This window comes from Bufo bufo, chromosome 1 (genome assembly GCF_905171765.1).
Source record: "Bufo bufo chromosome 1, aBufBuf1.1, whole genome shotgun sequence".
NCBI classification, from domain to species: Eukaryota; Metazoa; Chordata; class Amphibia; order Anura; family Bufonidae; genus Bufo; species Bufo bufo.
In genome coordinates this window covers 646,691,056-646,708,461 of record NC_053389.1, presented here as the reverse complement: position 1 = coordinate 646,708,461, position 17,406 = coordinate 646,691,056, and the positions used below count along the sequence as shown (strand labels likewise).

At 43.9% G+C, this 17,406-nt stretch overlaps 1 protein-coding gene across 1 annotated transcript; it reads right to left on the bottom strand.

The window, feature by feature from the left end:
• Positions 1–4,385: 4,385 nt before the first annotated feature.
• On the bottom strand, positions 4,386–16,716 carry PYGO1 (pygopus family PHD finger 1). The gene is made up of 3 exons (XM_040413916.1): positions 16,329–16,716; positions 10,516–10,601; positions 4,386–7,049 (listed from the first exon to the last, which is right to left on the bottom strand). Exons 1-3 carry the CDS (start codon positions 16,354–16,356, stop codon positions 5,970–5,972), a joined length of 1,194 nt encoding a protein of 397 aa, XP_040269850.1. The 5' UTR covers positions 16,357–16,716; the 3' UTR covers positions 4,386–5,969.
• Positions 16,717–17,406: the final 690 nt, after the last annotated feature.

Below are 17,406 nucleotides of genomic sequence, written 5' to 3'. Positions count from 1 at the left end.
TAGGCGATTCTGCTTTTGTTGTATATTTTTTGGGGGATCTCGGCCGGACCTAGGGATGATACAAGGGAATAGGAGGGCGGCCAAAGGAAAAGGCTCGGGGAGGAGTAACGGTTAAAAAGGCAGAGCAGCCTGGGCACCTACACACTGAACGCCGCCCCTGGGCACTTGCGAGTGCTCATTTGCATATGAAATAAACGTCGTTTTTCCTGCATCTGGACGTCTAAAGAACATAACAAAGGTACCATTAGAATCCTGTATAGGTGTGCTACAGCGCCATGTAAGTGCTGTATATGGTCATATAGTGGTGACAGACTCCCTTTAAATACACTAAAACCCCATGGTTTAAATGTTGAATACAGACCATGGATTCTTAACTAGTTCCTCTTTTGTTCCCCCCCCCTTCCCCTTTTTTTCCTCTTCTCTTTTGGGGCGTTCAAATTCTGTCTGTTCCCATCATTTGAGTGTGTTTATGTATGAACATATTATTATTCAATTTTTTTTCTCTATTTCTGTTTTTATCAACAGTTGGCGAACAGGGAACAGGCGATTTATCTGGCCAGCATGTGACCATCCAAAGCCTATCAAGATCACCTTTATATTTTTTGGGTCTTTATACATGTGACATGGCATACTTATGTATATACTGTATGGGGGATGTCTATGATACGCCATGTGTATTTTTCTTTTATTTCTATTATTGACGCAATAAAGACTGGGCTAAGTGCGAGCATTGCTTTATTTATCGGTGTGAATGAGTCCCCCCTTACTATGTAGATAGTGGGGGCCTCTAGCACTATTTGTGGGATGGACATCCTTCCTTGTGGCGTCCTTACTGTCAGGCAGTGAGGTCTCCTCTTGGTAACCTGATCAGAGTCCCTATACTGAGGTGTGGAGTCTACTGGCCAATGATGTCTTCTTTCCCCTTTCTACCTTTTCTTTATTTCTATGCACTACACACTCCTTTACTATTGTTGCGATTGACAGCGATCTCCATACTCTCTGATGAGGGTTGGATGTTGCTGTCAGCAACAAGAGGAGATGATGGTGATGTGGTTTTGATTTACCTGTAGACTAGTATTTTCTGCCCGCTCTTTATTATTTCTTATTTAGGAATCTTTTGTCATATATTTATGTAGTACTTACCTTCATGGAATATACTAATGGAGTGAATCACTAGGCAATCACCCATGGATACTATTTATACCTATGTGTATTTCTTCACATGTCACTATAATAAAGCCGATTATATTATCATATTATAGTTTATCTAGATTTGGATAACATTTACATAATCTTCTATGCGCTACTGCAATAGCCGATCAAGTGACTTTTTTTAGTTGGTCACGTGCTAGTGCGTGTCTCCGGGTTGATTTGACATTCTCTGGTGAAGTTACTTGTGACTTCAAGGACCTTTGGAGACGCACTACGTGTTTTTCCTTGATCCCATCATGTGACCTGTACCTGCTGACGTCGGTGGGTCAGGTGATCGGACATTGTTGCTGACATGCGCAGTGGGTTTTAGAAGACGCTCAGGCTGATGAAATGTCTCCATGCTGGTCAGTATTCACAATTTGCCCTTATTGCTTAAAGCAGTTTTTTTTTTTTACTTTTTCACGTTTCTTCAATCATGTAATCATCACAATGTATGATGGATCCCAGTTTTTACACTATTATATGGTATATTATCACTGTGTTTTTATATATATGTCCATTATGTTGTAATGCACCTATATTCAGATGGTGTACTTTCACTGATATCGATGTTACTTATATTAATTATTTTTTTTACTATTTTTATTGATTAATTGCCTTGTGGGTGTATATATACCTGTATTTGAGCACTATTTTGTATCACTACTGCTTGAGAAAGATCCCATTGAGTGGATTGAGACGTTGCTGTATCTCTGGTGAATAAACTGACGTTTTTGTTTTTTTAATGTGCCGTGGAATTCAATATTTTATGGAATAAAAAAAACGTGTCCAAACTTTTGACTGGTACTGTACTTTTGTCAAAAAATAAATAATAAAAGAACCAGTGTAACTAGAATTTAATTCATTTAAATTTCTGCTCATTCTGGGCTCTGGAGGCAGAGGCGGATTCCTTACTACAGTCGTGGCCAAAAGTTTTGAGAATTACATAAATATTGGAAATTGGAAAAGTTGCTACTTAAGTTTTTATAATAGCAATTTGCATATACTCCAGAATGTTATGAAGAGTGATCAGATGAATTGCATAGTCCTTCTTTGCCATGAAAATTAACTTAATCCAAAAAAAAACTTTCCACTGCATTTCATTGCTGTCATTAAAGGACCTGCTGAGATCATTTCAGTAATCGTCTTGTTAACTCAGGTGAGAATGTTGACGAGCACAAGGCTGGAGATCATTATGTCAGGCTGATCGGGTTAAAATGGCAGACTTGACATGTTAAAAGGAGGGTGATGCTTGAAATCATTGTTCTTCCATTGTTAACCATGGTGACCTGCAAAGAAACTCATGCAGCCATCATTGTGTTGCATAAAAATGGCTTCACAGGCAAGGATATTGTGGCTACTAAGATTGCACCTCAATCAACAATTTATAGGATAATCAAGAACTTCAAGGAAAGAGGTTCAATTCTTGTTAAGAAGGCTTCAGGGCGTCCAAGAAAGTCCAGCAAGCGCCAGGATCGTCTCCTAAAGAGGATTCGGCTGCGGGATCAGAGTGCCACCAGTGCAGAGCTTGCTCAGGAATGGCAGCAGGCAGGTGTGAGCGCATCTGCACGCACAGTGAGGCGAAGACTTTTGGAAGATGGCCTGGTGTCAAGAAGGGCAGCAAAGAAGCCACTTCTCTCCAAAAAAAACATCAGGGACAGATTGATCTTCTGCAGAAAGTATGGTGAATGGACTGCTGAGGACTGGGGCAAAGTCATATTCTCAGATGAAGCCTCTTTACGATTGTTCGGGGAATCTAGAAAAAGGCTTGTCTGGAGAAGAAAAGGTGAGACCTACCATGAGTCCTGTGTCATGCCAACAGTAAAGCATCCTGAGACCATTCATGTGTGGGGTTGCTTCTCATCCAAGGGAGTGGGTTCACTCACAATTTTGGCCAAAAACACAGCCATGAATAAAGAATGGTACCAAAACACCCTCCAACAGCAACTTCTTCCAACAATCCAACAACAGTTTGGTGAAGAACAATGCATTTCCAGCACGATGGAGCACCGTGCCATAAGACAAAAGTGATAACTAAGTGGCTCGGGGACCAAAAACGTGGACCTTTTGGGTCCATGGCCTGGAAACTTCCCAGATCTTAATCCCATTGAGAACTTGTGGTCAATCCTCAAGAGGCGGGTGGACAAACAAAAACCCACTAATTCTGACAAACTCCAAGAAGTGATTATGAAAGAATGGGTTGCCAGTCAGAAATTGGCCCAGAAGTTGATTGAGAGCATGCCCAGTCGAATTGCAGAGGTCCTGAAAAAGAAGGGCCAACACTGCAAATACTGACTCTTTGCATAAATGTCATGTAATTGTCGATAAAAGCCTTTGAAACGTATGAAGTGCATGTAATTATATTTCACTACATCACAGAAACAACTGAAACAAAGATCTAAAAGCAGTTTAGCAGCAAACTTTGTGAAAACTAATATTTGTGTCATTCTCAAAACTTTTGGCCATGACTGTAGTTGACATAGAGGACTATACACAGAGGAAAGGCTGTCAGTCACTAATAAGACCTCCTCCTCGACTTCACAGGTCAGAATGAGCAGGAATTTAAATGAATTAAAGTTTTAATGAATCTTTTCCGGTAGAACCAATCTACTCAGCTCCTCCTGCAGATTACACATTAGGCATCTCCTCTGCTAGAGGCTGGGATGGAGATGACCATATAGTACACAGAAGATGTAATGATGAGATAGCTTAGTCTAGTTTACCAGTAAAGTGAACTAGGCATAAGTAAGGGGGTTGGGTAATTTATTATGGTGGTAATATCTAAAGTAAGTTTTGTCTGTGTTGATGTACTTTACGCCAAATGCAATGTTTGTTAAATTTAGAATATCTTTGAAGTGGCATTTCTAGACGAGTGTGTTAGGTTTAGTCTTCTACACAAACCCCTACTGGAGTGCATTTACCACTTTTAAAAAAATTCACAGTAGTAAATCTAAAGTTAAATTAATTTACATAGTTAACCACACCTACTTTTCAAAAGTGGAGTGAGTGGTGTAAAAAGGCAAAACGTTGCACATCTTTGAGCAAATAAGCCCAAAAAGTTGCAAAAAACCAACATTCTGAAACGCAAGGTGTGATCAATTCCCCTAGGTTTCCCATTCACTCCTATGTACACGTGAAAATAATGAATGCCACAAACTGAAGCTTAATTAAAACAGGAGGCGATTCAGTCATTTTCTTTTATTTCACCAATTTTTGGTAGAGAAAAATATTCTGCTGCTCTCCAGGTACATGGTACTTTATTTCATCTACTTCTCAGAAAACATCTTCTGCGGAGTAGGTTTACGATATTAAGAAGCAAAGATTTCTAGAGCAGATAAAGCCTCGGTACATGATAAAATAATCTTATAACACGTCTTTAGATCACTAATTTAATTGTAATTAAAAGGGGCAAAAAAACAAAACAAAAAGAAAAAAAAAGGAAAGTTACATTCTACATGCATCAATAAAAAAGTCCCAGAGACGTCTACTCTATGGTCTTGTTAAAGGAATTGTGTAGCCTTTACTAATTGTTGCCTATACTAAGGATAGGCAATCACTAGATGATCTGTGGGGATCCCACACCACGCACCCCCTCCAAATCGGCTGTTCAGGTGTAGCGCTGTCATCGGAACTATAGATCTCTGTCAACCTTGTAGTGGCAGGAGCATGTTACTACAGTACTGCTCCCATGGGAGAAGTGATGTAGTAACCAGCTCCTTCTACCGCAAGGTTGACACAACTATTTAGTCCTGTGCCTACTTCCAGCGACACCCAAATTGCTAATCGCTGGAGTGTCAGACCCCTGCAGATCAGCTAGCAATTGTCTATCCTACGGATAGGCCATGACTTCGTAAAGGCTGGGCAAGCCCTTGAAGAGGTTGCTTTTATTCCAATATTCCCAATCTTTACGTTTCTAGACAGATCAAATGTTGATCTCAAGCCTTCTGGAATGTCAGAATGAAAGCAACAGATGAGCATGAGGTGCTAATAGTTTATTATTCCCATCAATCTTTAAGACACTATTTGCCCCAAAGCAATTGACATACAGTTAAATGTCCATTCTGATCATCCAAGATCACCTAGCTAAATATCAATTTTGCATATCGTTTCCCAGTGTCATAACAGGTATACAGCCCCATTACTTACTTCTACAGTACCTGTCTCTGTACAGCAAACAGAACTCCAGACTAAACCACTACTCCAATAACCAGACTTCACAGTGCTAATTATATAAATATTCATTACGTCATCAAGACATTATGGTTAAATCCAGAGCTCACATTTAAAGGGATAAGTGCCGTGATACAATATACACAATTTAATAACCTCCCAACTAGAACAAGTAAGTCATCACCACAGGTAGTCAAGTGCAATTCCCATAATCTAAGTTTCTTAGGTTGACACTTTGTGCTTCCCCTAAAAAATTTGATCTGTATTAAAAAATATCATTACTTTAAATAGTGCAAAAGATCTTAGAGCAGCATATATTGTTCAGATGATCTGACAGATGAGGAAAAAAAAATGAAGACCTACAAACATCTTCATATTTGTATCGATAAGATTCAAGAATTAGATTGATCATTTTGGGGAAAAATACCCACACACTGAAACCGGTCATCAAAGTAAGGTGCTCAGGTCTTGGGTCTCTTTAACTCTATTTCAACAACAAAGCACCACTCTGGTGGTATGTTATGAAGGATTTGGCTTTGTTTAGAACAAAAGTCCTGTGTTCTTGTACCTAAAAATGGCTCTCATCCATAAAAATGGCAGAAGGGGTTTTATTTACGTGTGTGCACCAAGTGAACATCCTTCTTTGCCATACAAGTATCGCAACCCCAAATCGCTGAGGCTTCTGCTGTTAGTAGTGCATAGGCAATCTCTGTCATCCCAGTACATGCTCGATGAAACCACTTGTGACAAGAGACTTCACACATGATGGCATCCCCAAAATTACTAACCTCAAAAGAACATATACCACATGGGTATATTGTGTCGGTGGAAAAAGGACCACAAAAACTGGATTGAAGTAGCCATCTATTGCATTTTTCACTAGGTGTCACATCACTTTTTGAAAGTTTAGAAAGTGAAGTCTTGCTGTGGGCTCCACTACCAGAACCATAATTAGTTAGGTCTATGGTTTCGGACTGTAAATTATCTGCATTAACTGTATGGTTTTTAGAACCCAGTCGATCCGCAGTATTCTGGGTGAACTCACCCAGATTTGATTTGTCTTCATTTGCAGTTGGGTTCAGATTAGGATATTTATTGGATGGAGAACCAGATTCTTGCTCATAGTTAGATATTTTTATATGCATAAAGTGATGTTGTGGCAGTTCAAATGGGTGGGGGTCCTCAGGCTGCTGAATAAAGTGCACTTTGCCACCTTGAGCCCTATAGGGCGAAGGCTGAAATTTGTTTCGCTGGCCAGAGTGGAGACCTGTCATGTGAAAGAGATCTGGACTATGGTTAGGTCTAAAGTGCTGCCCAGGCATAGCAATAGTTTGTCCTAGTCCACTGTTGAAAAAGAAATCATTGTCAAAGAGTGTTTTTTCTTGTATATTGCTGAATGAGAAGGTTCTTCCCAGGGATGTACTTTTCATTTCTTTTGGAAAAGACAGTGGCTGATCTCTAAAGTTTTGAAAGCCACCATTACGAGAAGACCTTTTTGGTGATATATTTGGTGGCATCTTAAAAGTGTTAAAAGATCCGACATTGGCATATCCTGGTTTCCCAAAATAAGTGTACCCTGAAAGAGGGGATATACTATAGTCATCATCAAAAGGATTAGAGGCAATGAGATGGTCGGAGCTTGTGTTCGTTGGTGGAGCATATTCCGAGAGAGGAGGAACAGTGGACCCCTAAATAGAAACATAGTTACATAATCAGCATGATTGAAAAGTCCATCAAGTTCAACCAAGGGATGGGAATTAAGAAAAGGGGAGTGAGGACCAGACATATACACATTTATATAAGCATTATGGTTATTTACTTCTAAATCATCTAAGCCCTTTTGAAAACCATCCACTGTTCCAGCTAAGACTATTCCACAGATTTACAGTTCCTACAGTAAAGTTTTGTCGCCTCTGAAGACGGCCATTTTTCTTTTTTTTCTTCCAGGCGGAGGCAGTGTACCCGTGTCTTTTGTTTGTATGGGTCATTTATATATTTGTATAGGTTACTCATCCCCCCCCCCCCTTTTAGTCCCTCTTCTCAAGGCTAAATATATTTAATTATTTTAAATCTTTCCTCATAACTAAGACCCTCCAAGCCCCTTATCAGTTTAGTCGCTGCTCTTTGGAATTTTTCCAGCACATTTGCTGGAGCATTTTTCCAGCATATTCCAGATAAGGCAGCACTAAAGCATTGAAATGTGGTAATATTACTTCACTGTCCCACGGGTCCGAAACTCTTTAATACATGACAATATCCTGATGGCCTTAGAAGCAGCTGATTGACATTGTATGCCGTTATTTAATCTACCATCTACAAGGACACCCAAATCCTTCTCTATAAGTGACTCTCCTAGTGTTACATCCCCTAGGACATATGATGAATGTAGATTATTACTACCAAGATGCATAACTTTACATTTGTCCACATTGAACCTCACTTGCCAATTTGATGCCCAATCACTCAGAATGTTCAAGTCAGCTTGTAGTATATGGACATTTTCCATAGACTGCACAGTACTTTGTAGCTTGGTAAATGGGGCTATTAATCCCATCCTCAATATCATTAATAAATCAACTGAATAAAAGGGGACCCGGCACTGAATCTTAAGGTACAACACTTATAATGACCATTCAGAATAGAAATCACTGACTACAACTCTCTGGACACGGTCCTTCAGCAAGTTTTCAATCCAATTACAAACTATACTTCCCAAGCCTATAGACCTTACTTTACCTACTAAACGTCTATGAGGGACAGTATCAAAAGCCTTTGCAAAATCCAGAAACACTACATCCACAGCCGCCCCTCTGTCCAGGCTACTACTCACCTCCTCATAAAAACAAATCAGGTTAGTCTGGCAACTTCTGTCCTTGGTAAACCCATACTGGTTATCACTTATGATATTAATAACAGTCACATACTCTTGTATATAAGAGTCCTTCAAACATTTGCCCACCACAGAAGTAAACTTACTGGTCTATAATTACCTGTGGAAGACCTAGAGCACTTTTTGAATATGGGCACCACATATACCTTGCGCCAGTCACTTGGCACTGTACCCGTCCCTAGAGAATCTTCCAAACTTATGAACAGGGGTACAGCAATGATTGAACTGAGTTCTTTAAGAAATCTTGGGTGTAATCCATCTCGACCCACAGCCTTGTTCACATTTACCTTATTTAGTTTAGCTTGGAACATATCTACAGTTAGGCCTGTATTATACCAACAGATTACCTGACAGATATTCTGACCAATGATTGGTTAGATGGACTATTACACACACAGATCTTTTGTTATATACACACCAACCATTGAACAGATAATCTGTTGGTGTAATACAGCCCTTAGTAAATTCAGTAATATACTCAGTTGACTAACAGCCCTGGCACTGCCAATATAAGCTCCTTTCTCTTCTTTGTATATGCAGAGATAAAAACAAAAAAAACACCTTTAGTAGCTTTGCCTTTTCCTGACCCTCAGTGACCATCATTTAGGAGACCTACCTGCTCTGACCTTGGTTTTTTTAGTATTCATTAAAATAATTTTGTACTTGGAGATCTTTTTTTTTTTTTTTTTTTTTACAGATTTTATTAAGCCCTTTATAACTTTCAAAGGATACAGCTGATCCCTCAGATTTTTATTTTTAAATGCTCTTTTTGTTTATTGCCTTTTTCAGTAGCTGAAAGCCATGTGGGGTTTAATTTTAACTGTTTATACATATTACCTGTAGGAATTAATTTTGCAGGTTAATGACCTAAAGTAGATTAAGGCTAGGTCTACACGACGACAATAAGTCGCGTGACAGATAGGGCACCACTACACTGCAACATTTGTCGCGCGGCATCTTGTTGCACCAATGTCGCGCGACAATTTTTATAATGGCAGAAGAGATGGATTTTTCTGCGACTGTCGCAGTCGCAGCATGTCGCATGTTGCAGTGCGACTGTCACGACCGCTATCCCAGCAGCGGTCGTGTCGCACCAGACAGAGGGGAAGGGGGACCCTTATCTATGGATGGGAAATAGAATGGCCACCCCTGACTAACCCTCAGCTGGCACCTGTCTGCCCTGATACCCTAGACGGGGTGTGAACCCGTGCGGCGAGCAGGATACCTAAAACCCTCAGTCGCCCTAACTAGACTGGACTGAGGAAAGGCCGATGGGAGCGCTAGTCACCATCACTCACGTCTAGGAAAACAACAGGGGAAGACAGCAACAAACAATCTATGGCAGTGATAGACTTATCCAGTCACGAGCAGAGAAGGCGATCCCAAACACGACAGTCCACGCCGGACAAGAGCTCCACAGCAACACCATCAAACGATCTCCTTCCAAGGTCAGAGTAGCACTGGTAGTAAGGACTATATCTGGCAATGACTGAAAGTGAAAGTGAAACTAATATAGTAGCTGGGAGTGGCAGACAGGACTCACCTGAGGAGGATGCCTACAAACTCCCAGTCAGGACAAAAAGGTTCACAAGGCAAAACCCAGATGACATACCCTGAACCACGGAGCAAACTCACAAGCTATCGCGAGTAGCAAGTCGCTGCGACCTTCTCCTCCCAGACCTGTCTGGATCAGTCACAGTCGTGACAGCGACACCATAGACTGCCATTATAAAAATTGGCGCTCGACATTGGTGCGACAAATGTTGCAGTGTAGTGGTGCCCTATCTGTCGTCGTGTAGACCTAGCCTTAAAGCTCTCCCATTTATCCTCTGGATTTCTGTATTGTGAGACAGTAGCTGCTCCCAGAAATGCCCTCAACCTGGGGAAACTGTCCTTCTTAAGGAAGTCAGCTCCCCAACTGCCCCCACCTCCTCCAGACTGAAGAGGGGAGGGCTACTAATAGAGAGAGATGATAGTGGTAGTGCACATGCTTGACCTACCAGCTCCATTTATTTCAGGGGGCCCCACAAAGTAGGGGGTCCCTATTTTCATGTTTGTCACAGCATTCAGGTCTCCACTTATCCATTGGACAGTGGACAACTTGTTATATACGGAATACCCCTTTAACAGTATAAGGTAAAAAGCAGGATGTCCATAAGATTGTTACTTTGGTTATCAGTAATTATACTCTCTTTGACACAGAGGAACCTTTCAGACTGGTTGATAAGGATAAAAAATAATACATTCCTATAAATGAGATTTACCTGCACGGTTGATTTGCGCTTCTTTTTTTCAGGGCATCCCAACTGCGAGCCTGGTCTGACCAGCCTATCCAAACCCGCAGCATCTCCTGTTTGATAGCAATTGGGTATAATATGAAGACTGTTAATACTTTACACAGTAAAATGGTAACATCTGTTATATACTTTGTCACTAGTAAAAATGACCCATCTGGGGATGTATTTCAGAATGCCTGTTTCTACACCTTTCCTTGCCTACAGTGTACATTTTATAGCGGCCTCTAGTAGACCGTGCAGGAGCGGTTTGGTCAAGGCTATAGTTGGAGGGGAGGGAAGCGTGCTTTGATTACTTGTATGGTTTCCCTGTCACTCAGACATTCTTATTGCCGACGTAGTAGAAGCAGCTCTGCTGATTCTAAAGCCTTCATGAGTACATTTAAGTTTAGAAATATACATTGACTGTAGCAAAGTATCAGTCTAAGGAAACATTGGGACTTGTGGGGGTGATCAAAACTGGTGTAAAGGAAAACTGGCTTAGTTGCCCATAGCAACCATTCAGATTCCACCTTTCAAACTCCTTTGGAAAATGAAAGGTGGAATTTAATTGGTTGCTATGGGCAACTAAGTCAGTTTTTACACCAGTTTTAGTAAATCTCCCACATTGTGTTTAGTTAAGTGACAGTTCACATCAACGGTGATGGAACTCGCCCTTGGGTTGCTTTCACGTATGTGGTCCGTGTGACAGTCATATTTCCCATATTGACTGCGGCTCATGTGAGCTCATAGTGATCTATAATGCAGCGTTCCAGCCTAACTGCAGGTCTAATGACCCATACTGAAATGATGCTGCGAGTACTGTCTAGTAGACCCACGGTGGGGCTAGAACACACAGCACCGCAGGTCTAATGACCCATACTGAAATGATGCTGCGAGTACTGTCTAGTAGACCCACGGTGGGGCTAGAACACACAGCACTTCAGGTCTAATGACCCATACTGAAATGATGCTGCGAGTACTGTCTAGTAGACCCACGGTGGGGCTAGAACACACAGCACTGCAGGTCTAATGACCCATACTGAAATGATGCTGTGAGTACTGTCTAGTAGACCCACGGTGGGGCTAGAACACACAGCACTTCAGGTCTAATGACCCATACTGAAATGATGCTGCGAGTACTGTCTAGTAGACCCACGGTGGGGCTAGAACACACAGCACTTCAGGTCTAATGACCCATACTGAAATGATGCTGCGAGTACTGTCTAGTAGACCCACGGTGGGGCTAGAACACACAGCACTGCAGGTCTAATGACCCATACTGAAATGATGCTGTGAGTACTGTCTAGTAGACCCACGGTGGGGCTAGAACACACAGCACCGCAGGTCTAATGACCCATACTGAAATGATGCTGCGAGTACTGTCTAGTAGACCCACGGTGGGGCTAGAACACACAGCACCGCAGGTCTAAGGCTGGGTTCACACTTGAGCGTATTTGATATGCGCGTTTAAGTCGCGCGTTTTTGTCCATAGTCAACGCGCGTATTACGCGCGTTTGTGTGATTGACAGCAGTGTCCTATGGCCGCAAACGCGCGACAAAACGCCCCAAAGAAGCTCAAGAACTTTTTTGAGCGTAGGGCGTTTTTCAGCGCGTTCAAACGCGCTGTAAAACGCTCAAGTGAGAACCAGGGCCATAGGAAAGCATTGGTTTTCATGTGTTTTGAGCGTTTTACAGCGCGTTTGAACGCGCTGTAAAACGCTCAAGTGTGAACCCAGCCTAATGACCCATACTGAAATGATGCTGTGAGTACTGTCTAGTAGACCCACGGTGGGGCAAGAACACACAGCACCGCAGGTCTAATGACCCATACTGAAATTATGCTGCGAGTACAGGACAGTAGACTCCTGCTACGAGTTCCAGCCTGACCATATAATAGTTCAGCCCAAATGAGCCATGGTCAGTCTGGAAAACAAAGCAGTCACACGGATTGCATTTGATGGATCACACATGGCCATGCGAAAACAGCCTAGGGCTGTGTACAAATTGTGTTTAGGGAACATATTCGACTTCCAGCACATATGACAAAAGTAGTCTTAGGTTCCCGTTGAACCACCAGAGGCCAATCTCCTATTCGTAGGGGAAAAAAATGAAGGCTCCGTTAACGTTTCCATCTCCATTGGAAATTCTACCCATCAAAATGACAGACACCATGACTGAATCCTGACAAACCTATTATACATCAGCAGAGTACATCAGGCGGTATTAGTACCTGTCATAGAACAGATTCAGCATGCCTATGATGGAGGAGAAATACAGACATGTTAGCAGTGCCTTACACTACCATGAAACAGAACTGGGACTTTTCCCCCTGACTTCGCCGAGAAGACAAAGCCCACCAACCCCCCCTGCGTTGGTGACTTCTTCTTCTTCCTCCTCCTCCTCGTGCTTCCACTGTGCCCCCGCTGTCAGGTGTGAATGCCATCAGCAGCGCGTCTACCAGCGTGCGCTTGTACTCGCGCATCTTCCTATCATGCTCCAGTGACGGAATTAAGGACGGTACGTTTTCCTTGTAACGGGGATCCTGCAGGGTGGCCACCCAGTAATCAGCACTGATTAGAATGTGGGCAACTCAGCGGTCGTTGCCCAGGCACTGCAGCATGTAGTCGCTCATCTGTGCCAGGCTGCCCAGAGGCAACGACAAGCTGTCCTCTGTGGGAGGTGTATCGTCTGTGTCCTCTGTATCCCCACAGCCACGCTCCATTGATGCCATAAGCTGCTTTGGGTGCCACCCTGCTATGAACACGGTTCCTTCTCATCATCCTGCAGACCTGTGCCCTGGCTGGACAGTTGTGTACCTGGCCTCTGTTGGTGCAGGAACCCACCCTCCGAGCCACTTGTGAATGACTGGCCTGCTAACCGTGGAAATGATCCCTCTTCCATCATCGCCTGAAGTGTTTTTCCAAGGAGACATAGAAGTGGTATTGTAACGCTGATAACGGCGTCATCGCCACTGGCCATGTTGGTGGAGTACTCGAAACAGCGCAACACAGCACACAGGTCTCGCATGGAGGGCCAGACATTGGTGGTGAAATGGTGCTGTTCCGCAGTGCGACTTACCCGTGCGTGCTGCAGCTGAAACTCCACTATCGCCTGCTGCTGCTCGCACAGTCTGGCCAGCATGTGCAAGGTGGAGTTCCACCTTGTGGGCACGTCGCATATGAGGCGGTGAGTGGGAAGGCCAAAGTTACGCTGCAGAGCAGACAGGCGAGCAGCAGCAGGGTGAGAACGCCGAAAGCGCGCACAGATGGCCCACACTTTATGCAGCAGCTCTAACATACCGGGATAATTTTTCAGGAACCTCTGCACCACAAAATTCAGCACATGCGCCAGGAAAGGGATGTGCGTCAAACCGGCTAGTCCCAGAGCTGCTACGAGATTTCACCTGTTATTGCACACCACCAGGCTGGGCTTCAGGCTCAGCGGCACCAACCACTCATCGGTCTGTTGTTCCATGCCTGTTCACAGCTCCTGCGCGGTGTGGGGTTTCTCCCCCCCCCCCCCCCCCAAACAGAGGAGTTTCAAAACAGCCTGCTGTCATTTCCCCCTGGCTGTGCTGAAGTTGGTGGTGAAGGTGTTACGCTGACCGGATGAGAAGGCGGTAGAGGATGAGGAAGCGGAGTAGGAGGAGGAGGCAACGAGAAAGGTCCTGCAATCCTTGGTGGTGGTAGTGGTTGGGCATCAGTGCACTTAATCTCTTCCACTTCTGAGGCAGGGCTAGGTGGATGGCCCACGGAAACCCCGCCAGCAGAGTCATCAAAAAGCAGAAGAGACTGCTGCATGACTTGGGGCTCAGACTGCTTGGCTGATTTGCAAAGGGGGTGAGGTGAAAGACAGATGCCCATGGGCTGCAGGTGCCAATTCTTCAATTTCAGCAGAGGACCGTGTGGGAGACAATGTGAAGGAACTGGAGGCACTGTCAGCCATCCAATCTACTACGTACACCGGTATTCGGGCCTACAAAATAACGCTGAACGTTCTGTCGCCTACGTGCACCCGAGGAAGGGTTTAATTTTAGCGTGTACCTGGCACAGATCGACCACGTCCTCTCCCCGCAACAGGAGCTCCACGACCAGGGCCACGTCCCTTATTTGATGCTCTCCTCATTCTTTGAGGTCACCCACTGAACTAATAGACAGATTAACTATATTAATTTCCCTGTCATGGATGCAGTGCAGGCGTACCTCACACAATAAATTTATATATGTCACCCACCGAACTAACAGACGGATTAAAGGGATTCTGTCACCAGGTTATAGAGCTGCGGACATGCACGGCTAGATCGTCCGCAATATATCTGTCCTATAGGGCTGTGTGTTTTTAATTTCTTTAAAAAAGGATTTTATAGCTATGTAAATTAGTCTTAAATGTGTCCAAGGGGCTGTACTAACCTTCCTGGTGCCCAGCCACGCCCGCCTGTGAAGGAGCCCAGCACCGCCTATGTCCTCCGAATCTCCTCCTTTCATCATCTTTAGATTGCCGTAATCTCGCGATACGCAGTTCTTTCCCTGAGGCTGATGCCAGCACAGGGAAGGAACACTATATCGGCACTGCGCATCGCGAGATTACGGCAATCTATCGTTGATGAAAGGAGGAGATTCGGAGGACATAGGCGGTGCTGGGCTCCAGGAAGGTTAGTACAGACCCTTGGACACATTTAAAACTAATTTACATATCTATAAAATCCTTTTTTAAAGAAATTAAAAGCACACAGCCCTATAGGACAGGTATATTGCGGACATGCTAGCCGTGCATGTCCGCAGGTCTATAGCCCAAAACCTGGTGACAGAATCCCTTTAACTATATTAATTTTCCTGTCATGGATGCAGTGCAGGCGTACCTCACACAAAAAATGGGTATATGTCACCGGCCGAACTAACAGACGGATTAACTATTATATTTTTGTGTCAGGGGTACAAAAATGGTGCATTGCACCCACAAAAAAATAAAATAAAAAATTGCTATAGGTCACCCACAGAATTAACAGCCAGATTTATTATTATATTTCTGTGTCAGGGGTGCAAAGCTGGTGTATTGCACACACAAAAAATCATTATCGGTCACCCACAAAACAAATAGCCAGATTCCTACCACTCTCCCTCACTTCAGCTGCCTGCTTCCTGTCCCTGCAATACTCAGAGATGATGGGCGGAGCTACATGTGATCCAGCTGGTATAGAGGCTGGGTCACATGATGCACCGGCCAATCACAGCCATGCCATTACTAGGCATGGCTGTGATGGCTTCTAAGTGCCCACAGCTTAAAAACTTGTTGATTGGCAGCCTTTCAATAGCTTTATTAAATGCCCAAACTCAAACTTTTCCAGCAAAGTTCGGTACAGACCCGAACTTTACAGTTCGGGTTCGCTCAACACTACTCTTGACCAATACCACACCCCAATATAATTTTAACCGTCACCCATGTGAGTGACCACGAGAGCGCATTCAGGTCATTCACACTCCACATAGGAAACAATATCATTTATAGGCACACCTGGAGTATATATATATATTATTTTTTTGTTTGGGGGGGGGGGTCATATTGATGTTACATACATGATAATTACCTGTATTTAGACATATGAGCATTGTGATCGCTCTAGTCTGGTGATCGCTTATTGGCAATCGCTCAGTGTAAACAGACATAAGGCGATCTACAAGGGGTAGAGCTGTAACCTGCATGTGAAGCCGATAGATATATATCTATATATAACGCAGGCTGTTACATAAAGGACTGGACGCCTGTTGTCTTGGATTACATGGTGAATAATAACATATACAAACCTGCTTTGTCCCACAGTGACTTGTCCATGTGACGGTCCACGGCTTATGCCCTAGGCCCCAGTCCTGCACTCCATGCACACGCAGAGAGCCGATGGCTGCGGTTTCTCTTAGAAGGTTTCTGTTCCTGCGGATAGAACTAACACATGGAGTCGGAAAAGGGGGACCTGGCCGGGAGCGAGCGTGGCTGCCTCCCCTCCGTCTGCTCCGGACACTTTGCGGAAAGTTTCAGAAGTTGCCCCCGCTGCTACCACTACTTGCGGGGCGACAGGGCTGAGCTCATGAGCGAGCTGCCCAACCGGGAAGTAGAGCGGGAGGCGGCTCGGTAACCGACCGCACATACAAGGAGCGGAAGCCTATGTAACGCTGGAGCTGTCACACACGCTTCATGGGAGACAGAGCGGAGCGTGCGCCATCTGCCGGTCACAGAGCACACTGCAGCCCTCGGGGTCACGGGTTATTACAGATTGTTACAGGGTTCAGGTTGGAAGGGCTGTACTAGGACTGCACCCCCCACCACGGTTGGCAACCAGAATTTTTCTTTCCCAAAATCACAAACAGCCAACATTTTTTACGTACAAATTTGAAAATCATAATGAATGATAAAGATTATAAGTAATATGCTGATAAGAACTCATTACCAGCATTTAGGCCTCATGCACACGGCCGTTGTTTTGGTCCTCATCCGAGCCGCCACTTCAATGGGGCCGCAAAAGATGTGGACAGCACTCCGTGTGCTGTCTGCATCCGTTGCACCGTTCAGTGGTCCGCAAAAAAAAAAAAATAGCATGTCCTATTCTTGTCCGCGCTTTGCGGCTAAGAATAGGCAGTTATATTAAAGGCTGTCCGTGCCATTCCGCAAATTGCGGAACGCACACGGACGCCATCCGTGTTTTGCGGGCCGTAATAAACGGAACGGTCACGTGCATGAGGCCTTACTGTGAGCTGTAGAATGATATTTACCTCCAAAATAATCTGGTCAACTCCCATTGGGCTAAAAAAATCAAGGACAGATCTATTTTTCTTCACGGACAGAGGAAAAAAGTCGCTCATTTTAACGGACTGTCCAGAAATTTTGGGA